Genomic DNA, 12,938 nt, shown 5'->3' with positions numbered 1-12,938 from the left:
GTACAAGCTATTACAAAACTTGGAGAAAGCTTTTAATCTTGAGTGGGTAAAGAAGCTCACCCTCCTGGCCAACAGGGCTGATGAGTAATGAAGGAATGAGGGTGTGGGTCTTTATCAGGTCAACCCCCTGCTCATCCAAAAACTAACTGGAAATAGAGCAAGCAGCTTGGCTGGCTCCATAAGAGATTAAATGGTGGGAATCTGTGAGAAAATGAGCTCCTGCCTTAGAAATAGGAGCCTCACAGCCAGTCCCAGCTACACCCTGGGCTGGGAAGGCAAGAAAACTATCATGAAGTGTCTTCATTAGGCCTCCGTGTCTTCATCTGTCTTTGTCTTGATTGGGGGTTGGGGGGTCCAGGTTTAACATACTTGGATTTGGTCGTCATGGGTAGCTTCCTGGGGGAAGGAGTGTCTACCACTGACCAAGGGTGGGGAATTGTGGGATAATTTTAGGGTTTTATTTCTCCCACATAATGAGAATTGCTTTGGCAACTCAAAGGAGTCTGGGCTGAGGTTTCCTGGACTTTTCTTCATGGCCACCCTCTGACCCCAAGATGACCACCAGAGCCCCACCCAATCAAGAAGAGGAGAATGGGACGGGGAAGGGTCAGCTCAGTCATCCATTTTGAAGGAGCATTGTGGTTGCCCCTGCCCTCACAACTCCTGCTTACATTTTATTGGTCAGAATTGTGTCACATGACTGCCATAGCTGCAAGGGAGTCTACAAAATGGTGTAGCTTGGAACACGTCCATCTCAAATCAGGTTCTTTCTGCCTTTACAAAATAACCCCTCCTCTGCAACTCTCTCCCTCCAGGACCGGACGCAACTCTCTCCCACGCTACCAAAAAGCCCACTTGAGGCAGCACAAGCTCCAGGGCCTTAGGCCCTCACAAAACATTTGGCAAAGTCTGGACATTCAGGTCAAAAATCTGACACATCCCCCACGCAGTAAAAACACAAAATCACGTCCCAGGTGGGGATAAGGTAAGGAAGAGGTGCAGCAGGATGCATGGGGCACACAGCGGGGGTCAGCGCTCACAGCGCACCCCAAGAAGACCTCCTTTGCGCACACTTGCCTGGCGGGCAGTGACCCAGCACTCACCCCGGGGCGGGGGACAGGGGTGAGCCGGCGGAGGGGTCCAAGGGCGGCTGGCTGCGCATGCGCACTCCCTCCCCGCCCATCCCCACCTCGCCCCATACCCCCAGCTGGGACCAACGTCTCATTCCCTGTCAGTCCTGTCAGAGCAGCAGAGGGTTCGGGTCCCAGCGCCACCGGCCTTCCCGGGACACAGGTGAGCCGGGCCGCCCAGGCCCCCCAGCACCGACCTGAGAGGTCCTTCCACTTAGGGCTGTGGGGGTATGGCCGAGGTCGGGTGTTGGGGACCCTCCCCTGTCTCCTCCCATCCTCAGGGGCCAGCAACCCTGGACCGCCTTTGTAAGGACGGGTCTGGGTGAGGGTGTGGGCGCCGAGCGGGGAGCCGGGAGCTGAGCGGGGAGGTCCAGGCCGAGCACGGGGTCACGGCTTTGGGGTGAAACTGGGGGTCCCCCCTCCCAGCCCCACGCTGGCCAGCCACCCGGGCTTAGGGGATACGTGTATGGGGCCCGGGCCAGCCTGGAATGAGGTGGGACTGTGCTTGGGGGGGCGCCCCCTGCTCCCCTCAGGTCAGGGAGGTGACACAAAGGAAGGCGTACGGGTGTGGGGGAGAGGCCCCCGACAGTACTCCACTGGCACTTGGCACTGCGCTGCTTCCGTATTCCCGTGTCGCCCTGCCATGGGCTGTGTGACCTCGGGCCAGTCACCGCGGCTCACTTCCCCGAGCCTCACGGCTCCTTGTTGACGAAGCGGCCATGGCACCGTCGGCCTAGCGCCCCGCCAGGTGTCGGGAGGTCGGCCGGCGCTCCGCTGCCAGTGTCCGGTGCTCTCGGTGTCAGCCCCAGCGACCCCCCGCCCAGAGCGAGGGCCCCCTCACCAGGCCCTGCCTCGGGTGACGGCACCCACCTCTCCAGTCGCCCGGACTCCCTCCCCTTCTTCCCAGTCCCTCAGCAAATCTTGTCAGGCCTGCCTTCGGAACATCTCTGAATCCCGCCCGGCTTGTCCAGATCCCCCACTGCTGGCCCGCACTACTGCCCTGGCCTCCTTGCTGCCCCCCTCCCCTCAGCTCTGTCCTCTGCTTACATCTCCTCATCATGGCCCCCTTCTTCCTGGGCGAGCACATTCCACAACTCTTTTCAGGGATCCTCTCTGGGCTGAGGGCCCCACAGCTAGATCCCCACCTGGGACCTAGCCCCCCAGCCCTGACCCCCGGATCCCAAACTCCACAGAACTCCCCCTCCACCCCTACCCCCTGTGGATCCCTCAAACCCACCACCTGCCCCCCAGCAGCCACTGTCCCAGGGCTTCCTGGGATACTTGGGGCCGCAGCCATTATGATGCATTTCCTGAGGCCACACACCGAACCAAGACCAGGATGTGTATTGAATGGGTTAATGGTGACTTAGTATTAATAGTGAACGCTAATTGAGTACCTGCTGTGTGCCCATCCTCTTCTAACTACATGGTAATTTACTTGCTTATCTTGTTTATTGTCTCTTTCTCGCTTTCAGAATCTAACCCTCCCAAGGGCAGGGACTTTATTTTGTTCTCAGCCATATCCCCGCCCCCCACCCCACCCCCCATCCCCGCACCCATCACAATGCCTGGCACGCAGGAATGTCCTCGAATTAATGAATGAAAATTAAGTTATAATAGAAATACCTAACATTAACCAAGCACCTTCTGCCTGCTTATCACCTATTGCTGAAACATTTTTTACTGATTTATCTTTGTTGTTGTCTGTCTTCCTGACTAGAATGTCACGTTCATGAGGGCCAGGGGTTTCTTAATCTGTTTTTTCCCCACCTCTTTGTCCTTGCCCCACAGTAGGTTCTCAACAGCTGTATGTTGAATAAGTAATAAAGACTAAATTCCAATGACAATGGCTAACAGACCTCATCATTTGCTTACCTATTTGGTTTATTGTCTCCATCTTTTAAAACGTAAACTCCTGGGGGCAGGAATGTTGCTCGGCACAAACTATGACTAGCAGTGTGCCAGGTTGGGGTCCAATGGTGACACAATCCGAAACCAAAACCGACGAAATCCCTGCCCTCCCTCCGGAATGGGGAGGGACTGCTAATGGGCAGGGGGTGTCTTTTCCGGGTGACTGGAAATGTTCTAAAATTAGACTATGGCGATGGTCACACAACTCTGTGAATGTACTAAAAAACATTGAATTGTACACTTTAGCTAGGTTAACTTTACGGTATATAAATTAATTAAGCTGTTTTTAAAATCTCACAGCGTTTATGTTGTAAAAGGGAGTGAGAGAGAATAAACAACATAAATAATGTATTATAGTATATTAGGTGATTAGCACACACTAGGCACTCAATAAATGTTGATTCGATGACACCCAGCTGTCCCCTTGCCCCTAAATGGTCTCACCTAACCTCCAAACCCCCCACCCCCATTGTCTTTCTTCTCTTTCCACCTGCAGGGCCTGCTGTCCACATCTCTTCCCTGAGCTGCCCACTTGGGGCCATGGCGCTGCCAACAAAGCCTAGCATGATTGATCTGGGCCTGGGCACCTGGAGCCCTAGCTCCCAGGAGCAGAGCCACAGGGCTCGGGCACCCTCCAGGGGTGTTGGCAAGCAGCTGCCTGAGTACAAGGCCGTGGTAGTGGGCGCGAGTGGCGTGGGAAAGAGCGCGCTGACCATCCAGCTGAACCACCAGTGCTTCGTGGAAGACCACGACCCTACCATCCAGGATTCCTACTGGAAGGAGATGGCCCTGGACCACGGAGGCTGCATTCTGAATGTGCTGGACACGGCGGGGCAGGCCACTCATCGGGCCCTGCGTGACCAGTGTGTGGCGATTGGGGATGGTGTGCTGGGTGTCTTCGCCCTCGATGACCCCTCGTCTCTAGCCCAGCTGCAGCAGATGCGGGCCACCTGGGGCCCGCACCACACCCAGCCCCTCGTCCTTGTGGGCAACAAGTGTGACCTTGTGACCACCACCGGAGATGCTCGTGCTGCTGCTGCAGCCCTCGCAAAGAGCTGGGGGGCCCCTTTTGTGGAGACCTCAGCCAAGACACGCCAAGGTGTGGAGGAGGCCTTTTCCCTGCTCATCCATGAGATCCAAAGAGTCCGGGAGGCCATGGCAAAGGAGGCCATGGCAGGGCCAGGTGGGGATAAAGGCCGGCACCAGAAGGCCATGTGCCGCTGTGGCTGCTCCGTGGCCTGAAGTTCTTGGTCTAGAAAAGTGGACCCTCCCCCAGACCAGGGTGGTGGTTCCTTCACTTGAGACCCGCCCCCCCCGCCCGCCCCCCCCACCCCGCTCCCCGACCCCAGCAACTAGCTGTGTGGGACACTGTCGGTGTACTGGGGATAGATGGACCCTTCTCCTGGGGAGGTTTTCTTTTGGTGATGGGCTTTTTGGCAATGTGGGGCCGTAGCGTTGGTTATATATTATGTCAAGTTGATTTTGTGCAAAATTAAATAGTGTTCTTAGGTTTCAAACCTGCCTCCATGCCAAGTGTTATGTGGGTGGGAATGAGACTGGGGAGAATGTTACTTGAATTGTGAGAATTATTTCATTCAAGAAATGTGGGGGAGACCCCTGTGTACCAGGCCCTGCTTTGGGTACAAAAGATATAGAGGCAAGCAAGACACTAAAAATCCCTGCACTTGTAGATATAACATAAGGCTATGTATTAAAGGCGGGCAAAGGAATAGAGTGACAGGGAGGTCAAGGAAAGCCTTACTGAGTAGGTGACATTTGGGCAAAAACTTGTGGATAACTAGGGACAGAGGGAATAGCCAGTGCACAGGCCATGACCACAAACCAGTTACCACGCCAACTCCCAATACCTTCAGGGCTGGGGTAAGAGTACAGATAGAGTGGCTTCTATACTATATAACTAAACATCACATATCAAACTAACAAAATACATCCTATCCTCCTACCTTGACTAATACACTTTCTCAAGGCCCAGAGAGTTCCATGCCAGGAGGTGATGGTGTTGGGAGGGCTGACCCCTGGCCGGGAGTGGCAGCCCACTCTGGTTCTCTTCCTGCTGGTAGCCCCTCCCCGTATCAGGAGGCAGGGGCTCATGTGTGCAAGTGGCTGTGCCAGCACCGCCCAAGCTCTACTCACATGCCGCACAAACAGCCACCCCTTGACCACCACTTGGTCCCCAGGAGGATGGACCCCCAGAAGATGCCGCTGAAAGTGGCTTCAAAGCCTTCTGGGCTCCCCATTCCCAAGCGAGGCCTAGAAACGGCACAGAATCTGGGTGGGCACTGCCATTGTCCATATGGATATCTCCCCAGTGAGGAGAAGCGAAGACTGAGGCAGGGGTTGTCTCAAAAGTGCAGGATGGAGGGCAGGGGCCCCTTTTCCCTCGTCTGAGGGCAGCAATCTCCACCCAGTCCACCGTCCCCCTAGACACTGCCACTCAAACAAGCACATAGTTGCTTCAGATCATATTTATTGTGGGGTCAGGGGTGGGGATCTTGGGGTTCCAGGGCAGCAACAGTGGCTGTCGGGGTGTCAGGGGCGGGGCGGTCCTGGGCCGCCGGAGTACGCGCAGGATACAGGCGGTGCTCAGGGCAGGAGGCGGCGCGCTGGGGCCTGGGGTGCGGGGGTCTCCAGACGCTTTACGCGCAGCAGGGCCCCCAGTACGCCCTCAGGGGGGACCTCAGGGCCCAGGTCCTGGTCAGCGGCTCGGCGGAGGCGACGCGGGGCAGCCACAGCTTCGGGGTCTGCGCTTCCCGCGAGGATCCGCCCCAACAAATACCTGAAGGGGAGCAGAGCGGAATGCAGTGAGGACGTGTCCGTGCGTCAACGCCCCGGCCCTAGGACCTGGACAGCGCCGCTACCCCGGACCGCCTGGGGACCTGGCAGCCTCCTCCCACCCAGGCATCCCACTGCTTCCTGGAGACAGTTGTCTCCGCCTTCCATCCCTGAAACTATAGTTTCCCCCCCTCCCATTCGGACGAAGGAAGCCGGCCAGGCATCTCTGCCTCCACACCCTAGGTCCAGGACTAGAAAATTCCCTCCCAGGCTTCCAGGACCTAGGTGTTCGCACCTCCACCCCGTGAAGCAGGCCCCCGCCGCTCCTCGCCCTCCTCCTCCCGGGTTATAGGCGCCCTCCCCCGCCCCGACCACCCCTTGTTGGGGGGGACCTCAGCAGCTCCGGATCCAGGTCCGGCGTCTCGTCGCCGGCGTCCTCGGCATCTGGGCCCGTGGGGCCGTCGTCGTAGACTGGGGGCCGGGGTCTGAGTGCCGGGGCGGGGGCAGGGGCGGGAACAAGCTGGGCTGCGAGGGCGGCGGGGTCCAGGCGGGCGCGGAGCAGGGCTCGGGCGAGCTGCGCGGCTGGCGCGTCGGGGTCGTCCTCCAGGCCCAGCGCCGGGTCGTTGGTGCGGGGTGCGCCCCAGACGCGCAGCAGCTGCGCCAGGGCGCGCGCTTGCTGATCCTCAGCCTCTTGCGCCTCAGCCCGCGCCCGCTCCTGCCGTTCGGCCTCCAGCAGGTGCGCCAGCGCCCGCGCCAGCTCCTGCACAGCCCCCGCCGCCTCTCCTCGAGTCGCTGCCCGCCGGAAGCGGCGGGGAGCGCTGGCCTCAGCCTTGGGGGGAGAGGCTGCGCCCAGGCTGCGGGGCTCCTGCGGGAAGACAGGTGGGGAGCGAGAGGTCGTCAGCGCCCGTCAGGCCAGGGACCCCCAACCCGGGGGACTTCGTGGATCTCAAATATCCCTAGATGCCAACATGCCAACAAAGGCGCTGTGGCCCCTCAAATATGAGTAGACACCCCTAAGGTCAATGGAGACCCCCAAATATCTCTGGACACTCTTAGGACCACCAAAGACCCCTAGATTCACCACCCCTAACGATTTCCTAGTGACTCAGAACTTGCCCCAGGGCTGTTGAAGACCAGGGTTGTTTTTTTTTTTTTTTTCCGGTACGCGGGCCTCTCGCTGTTGTGGCCTCTCCCGTTGCGGAGCACAGGCTCCGAACGCGCAGGCTCAGCTGCCATGGCTCACGGGCCCAGCCGCTCCGAGGCATGTGGGATCTTCCCGGACTGGGGCACGAACCCGTGTCCCCTGCATCGGCAGGCGGACGCTCAACCGCTGCACCACCAGGGAAGCCCAAGACCAGGGTTTTTTTGTTTGTTTGTTTCATAGGAGTAGCGATGGTAGATATGACAGCTATGGATTTTTCTATATCAATGCTGTGGACAACAGGAACCTGTATTTGCATTTTATAGATTCCTATTGTCCACTTGTTTTACCCAAAAGGTAGCAGACTGTTCTGCACCTTGCTTTTTGGAATCTATATTTAGATCAGTACCTTAAGAGCATCCTTTCTCTCTTCCTTCCTTTCTTCTGTATTGATTCTCTTTTGTATGGATGTATAATAGTTTATTTAACCACCCCAATTGATGAACATTTAGGGTGTTTCCAATCTTTTGCTATTCTCATAAATAATGTTGGGATGAATAACCGTGTCCATATATCATTTGGCATGTGTGCAAGTCTATCTGTAAAATAAATTACCCAGTGACTAATTTTCAGTTCAGGCAGTTTTGAAACAATTTCAATAAGTTTAAAGAAATAAAAGACTATCAAAAGTATGAGAGAGAGGGCTTCCCTGGTGGTGCAGTGGTTGAGAGTCCGCCTGCCAATGCAGGGGACACGGGTTCGTGCCCTGGTCCGGGAAGATCCCACATGCGGCGGAGCGGCTGGGCCCGTGAGCCATGGCCGCTGAGCATGCGCGTCCGGAGCCTGTGCTCCACAACGGGAGAGGCCACAACAGTGAGAGGCCCGCGTACCGCAAAAAAAAAAAAAAAAAAAAAAAGTATGAGAGAGGAACTAATGACCATTAAAATAACCATGAAGATTTGAAAAAGAAACATCTAGAACATCTAGAAAAACACTTTTAATGAAATCAAAAATTAAATGGGCAAGTTAAACCGCAGATTCGATTGCAGCGGAAGGAATAGGATTGAACAGAGCTTGGAAACAGATCCACACACACTGACACTTGCTACGACAGAGGAGACACTGCAGAGCAGTGGGTACAGGACCAACTCCTTCAATAAACTGTGCAGGAAGAACAAGTGATCCAAATTTGGGAACAATGGAAAGGAAAAGACAAATAAACTTAACTACATTCAAATTAAGGATTTCTTTTTATCCCAAGACATCCTAAAAAGAACGAAAAGTAAAACCAGAGTGGGAGAAGATGCTTGTAGCACAGTCAATAAAGGATTAATGTCCAATAAACAGAGAATGCCTAAAAAGCAGTAGGAGAAAAGCAAACTAATATAAAAATAGGCAAAATTGATGATCAAGTATTTCACAAAAGAGGAACCAAAAACAGTTACTAGGGCTTCCCTGGTGACGCAGTGGTTGAGAATCTGCCTGCCAATGCAGGGGACACGGGTTCGAGCCTTGGTCTGGGAGGATCCCACATGCCGCGGAGCAACTGGGCCTGTGAGCCACAACTACTGAGCCTGCGTGTCTGGAGCCTGTGCTCCGCAACAAGAGAGGCCGCGATAGTGAGAGGCCCACGCACCGCGATGAAGAGTGGCCCCTGCTCACCGCAAATAGCGAAAGCCCTCGCACAGAAACGAAGACCCAACACAGCCAAAAATAAATAAATAAATAAATAAATTTTAAAGAGAAAAAAACAAAAAAGTTACTAAACAAATGAAAAATAGTGAACCTCATTAGTAATCAGGAAAAATGCAAATTAAAACACCAGTGAGATACACTATGCAGAATACGTCCAAAAGATTGCCAAAATTAAAGTCTGATAATGTCAAATGTTGACATGGATATAGAAAAAATGGAAGCTCTTATACATTGCTGCTGGGAACTCAATGGTTAAGATAACTTTGAGGAACAATTTGGCAATGTCTTAAAAGATACACATATCCTACGCCCCACTCCTGGGTGTTACACCTCAGACTAGCTTTTGCACATATACTGCTGGACACAAGTGTATGAAGAACTATAGCAGCACTGTTTGTAATAACATAAAAGTGAAGGGAGGGAAAAAAAGAAAGAAAAGCTGGAAACAACCCAAATGTTGTTGCTGACGTATTGAGAATGTATCTATAAACCATGATATACTCATGGGATAAAATATTATGCAGCATGGGCTTCCCTGGTGGCGCAGCGGTTGAGAGTCCGCCTGCCGATGCAGGGGACACGGGTTCGTGCCCTGGTCAGGGAAGATCCCACATGCGGCGGAGCGGCTGGGCCCGTGAGCCATGGCCGCTGAGCCTGCGCGTCCGGAGCCTGTGCTCCGCAATGGGAGAGGCCACAACAGTGAGAGGCCTGCGTACCGCAAAAAAAAAAAAAAAAATATGCAGCAATAAAAATAAATGAATTATAGCCACATACTTCAATGCGATGAATCTCACAACCAATGTAGAGGAAAAAAAAAAAAAGCAAGTTACAGAATTCCACTGCAGACTGCCTGCGACTACTAGACACCCTGATGACTTCCTAGTGACCTCTAGTGACTACCAGGAGCCACACACCCAGTATGATTCCATTTCTGTGAGGAAAAACTAGACAAGATATTGTTTAGCGATACATACATATGTGATAAGCTGCAAACAAAAGTAAGGGATCAATTAACAGAAAATACAGGATAATTATGGAGGAGAGGGGCTGCCTTAGGGAGAGGCACCCAGGGGCTTCTAACAATTGGTCATGCTCGATTTCTTAAGCTGAGTAATGGGTACACAAGAGGGTTATCATTATTTCTTACATTGTATATACATATGTTTAAATGTATTATGTCATATATAAAAAATATTTAATTAAGAAAAACACCATCCTTGACACAGACAGCCTTGAACTCTTCATGAAGAGGATGTACTCCAAGTGCCCTTGATGCCCACCACCCCTCAGACACCCCGGGGAATCACACACAGTCATGGCCTCACACACACTCATTTGGACTGACAGGCCTTGAGATGTCACATATGCAACTCAACACTGCCACATCCACACGCAAGGAACTGCACATGTTCATGCACACTGATGCTCACGCGGTTACAATCGCCAAGCCATCCAGATGCAAGAACAAGCACCACCCTTAAAGACATAACGCAGCACTGAAAGAGACATCATGGCTCCTCTCCCCACAATGACACAGCTCCACAAAGAAGCAGGGAGGAACAGCCTCGTGAACACACATACAAAATCCTAGTCACTCAGTTCAACAGAACCAAAATGGGATATGCACTCAGGGGTGCAAAGACCACTCTCTCCCAAACAAAAACAAGATCACACAGACACACAGAAAGACACGCCCATAAGTCACGCCATTACCATAGAATTCACAAGCACAGTGTCACTGAGAAAAGTCACACGCAGAAGCATCACACACTGCACACCCAGACCCACACTAGCACCTTTGTATGGACGCTCGGAAGCCCTTACATGAAAAGACGCACACAGGGAGAGCACACCCTCACGTCCCTATCATCACATCATGCGCACACAAACCATGCGCACACAAACCGATGCCCCTGCCTTAAATCGCGCTAGTCCCATGGACAGCGCCACAGGCGGCGGGCGGGCCGAGCCCGGGCGGACCAGCAGAGTGCGGTGGCCCGACTAGCCCCGCACACTGCCACCCGCACACCCAAGAGACCAACCCCGGCATGGCCTGGGTACAGACTGGCGTCTGGACCCCCGGCCACCCGGGCCGATCTCTCCGCACGTCCCGGGAGCAGGACCAGCGAGAAGAGGAGCCAGAGGCAGGGCACCGACCCTCGCTGGTAGCATCCTCCACCCCACCGCCACCCCGCGCCCGACCCGCGTCGCACCTTTACCGGCCTTGCGCAGAGCGCGGGGGGCGGCTCGAGTAAGCCCAAAAGCAGCAGCACCAAAAGGCCGACGCCCCCGGCCCGCGGCCCGCGGAGCAGCGGCGACCCCGCCATGCTGCCCCAGCGAGCCGGGCTCCGGACGGGCGGACTAGCTGGCAAGTGCGCAGCGCCTGGGCTAGCGGGACACGGATGCGGTGCTCTGCGGCTGCGCACGCCGGGGAACCCTGCCCACCCCCTCTCGCCACCCTACGCAGGCGCAGCCTAGGAGCTCCCGCAGCCCCTCCATCCCGCCCGTTGCCATGGAGATGCCCAAGGGGCAAGGTGGCGAGCTGGAGACTGCGATGGCGGTTACCATGGCGGTCGGAGGGCAGTTGCCAGGGCAACAGACCTTGCTGTCGCCTCAGCAGACAGGCAGGAAAAAATGACGCAGTGGAGGGGAATGAGGGTCTGGTGTTCGCCTCTCCCTCCTTGGGGAGAAGATATATGACTTTGTTCATTGGATAAACAGTTACGGATGCCCTATGGACCAGGGCCTTTACAGGGTGATGAGTTCATTCCAGGTGATGTGACCATACATAGGTCAGTTCACCATTCTAATGTGCAGCCCCTTACCTGCATAAAGGGGTTACTGGTAGCTGCTTCCCAGAGTGGCTTTGAAGGTTTAATGACATTCAGCAGGAGCTCAATAAAAGTTCCTTTCTATCCTCTCCTTGTCTGTTTGCCAGTATCTTCATCTCTCCATGGCTTTGTGTTTCTCTTTCTGACCCTATGTGTCCATAGCTCTCTCTGTCTTCCCCTCCCATCTGTCTCTCCCTGCCTCTTATTCTTTCTCTCCCTTCATCTCCACAACACTCCTCCCGTCTGTCTTTATTTTGTTGTATCTACTTGCTTTTCCGTAGATATATAGATAGATACATTGATAGATTTTACTCATATATTGTTCCAAAAGGATTTCAAGCATCAAAAGGATTCGAAGTATTTCTTTGCATTCCTTCATCAAAGGAAACAAAACTTCGGTAAAATTTGTGTATCCATAGGGGGAAAAATGTTAGGAAGGGCATGTCAGTGGTATGGAAGGGCATGTCACTGGGGGCAGGGAGAGATAACTGATGGTTTGTCACGTTCTCCTTTACACTTTTCTCAGTTGTCTGGGAAAAAAAGATTCAATGAATAGGTATTACTATTATAATCAGATAAAAATAAAGATATTTTCATTTTGGTTGGAATTAAAACAAAGTATGGTAACATGACATAAATCAAAAGTGAGGAAAAGAAAGATCCATTTATGTTGTGAATATATCTAATCCATTTATTCTAACTGCCTCTATCTCCTCAGTGTTACAAACAACTTTACAGTGAAAATCCTTATACATATCCCCTTTGGACCTGAAGAGTATATACCCAGGGATGATGTATTGGACATGCAATTAAGATGACTCCCATGATCCTTGCCTTCTGATGTTCACATCCTTGGGTAATCCCCTCCCTTTGAGTGTGTGTGTGTGTGTGTGTGTGTGTCCAAAGGTGACCAGATGTACATGATTACATGTAGATAATTATGTTAAAAATGAGGTTGAAATGATCAACTTGTGAGGCAACTCCCACTCCCTTGCTGGCTTTAATGAAACAAGTGGCCACTTTGGGGAACCTCACATAGCAAGAAACAGAGGGTGGCCTTTAGGAGCCTAGGGTGGCCTCCAGCTGACTGCCAGCAAGAAATTGAAGCCTTCAGTCCTATGACTTCAAGGAATTGAATTCTGCCAACAACCTGAGTGAGCTTGGAAACAGATCCTTCCCCAGTCGAGCATCAGATGAGATTGCAGCCCTGGTAAACATCTTCATTTCAATCTTGTGAGACCCTAAGCAGAGAAACAAGTTAAGCCACACCCTGACTCCTGACCCACAGAAACTGTGAGTTAATGTTTTTTCAAGTTAAGAAGCTTATGGTAATATTGTTACACAGCAATAGAAAACTAGTATAAATGGGATAATAAGACTTCTATAGAGGGCCTTCCCTAGCGGTCCAGTGGTTAAGACTCCATGCTTCCAATGCAG

General features: G+C 53.1%; 2 protein-coding genes across 2 annotated transcripts; one reads left to right on the top strand and one right to left on the bottom strand.

Moving 5' to 3' along the window:
• The first annotated feature begins 189 nt into the window (after positions 1 to 189).
• On the top strand, positions 190 to 4,283 carry ERAS (ES cell expressed Ras). Its single transcript, XM_060292979.1, has 2 exons — positions 190 to 985; positions 3,538 to 4,283. Exon 2 carries the CDS (start codon positions 3,582 to 3,584, stop codon positions 4,281 to 4,283), a length of 702 nt encoding a protein of 233 aa, XP_060148962.1. The 5' UTR covers positions 190 to 985; positions 3,538 to 3,581.
• A 1,226-nt stretch (positions 4,284 to 5,509) lies between these two features.
• PCSK1N (proprotein convertase subtilisin/kexin type 1 inhibitor) lies at positions 5,510 to 11,113 on the bottom strand. The gene is made up of 3 exons (XM_030846709.3): positions 10,884 to 11,113; positions 6,227 to 6,699; positions 5,510 to 5,838 (listed from the first exon to the last, which is right to left on the bottom strand). Exons 1-3 carry the CDS (start codon positions 10,995 to 10,997, stop codon positions 5,646 to 5,648), a joined length of 780 nt encoding a protein of 259 aa, XP_030702569.1. The 5' UTR covers positions 10,998 to 11,113; the 3' UTR covers positions 5,510 to 5,645.
• Between the last annotated feature and the right edge of the window lie 1,825 nt (positions 11,114 to 12,938).

Source organism: Globicephala melas, chromosome X, assembly GCF_963455315.2.
Source record: "Globicephala melas chromosome X, mGloMel1.2, whole genome shotgun sequence".
NCBI classification, from domain to species: Eukaryota; Metazoa; Chordata; class Mammalia; order Artiodactyla; family Delphinidae; genus Globicephala; species Globicephala melas.
The sequence above is the reverse complement of the archived record's forward strand: the minus strand, read 5'-3'. Positions and strand labels throughout refer to the sequence as shown.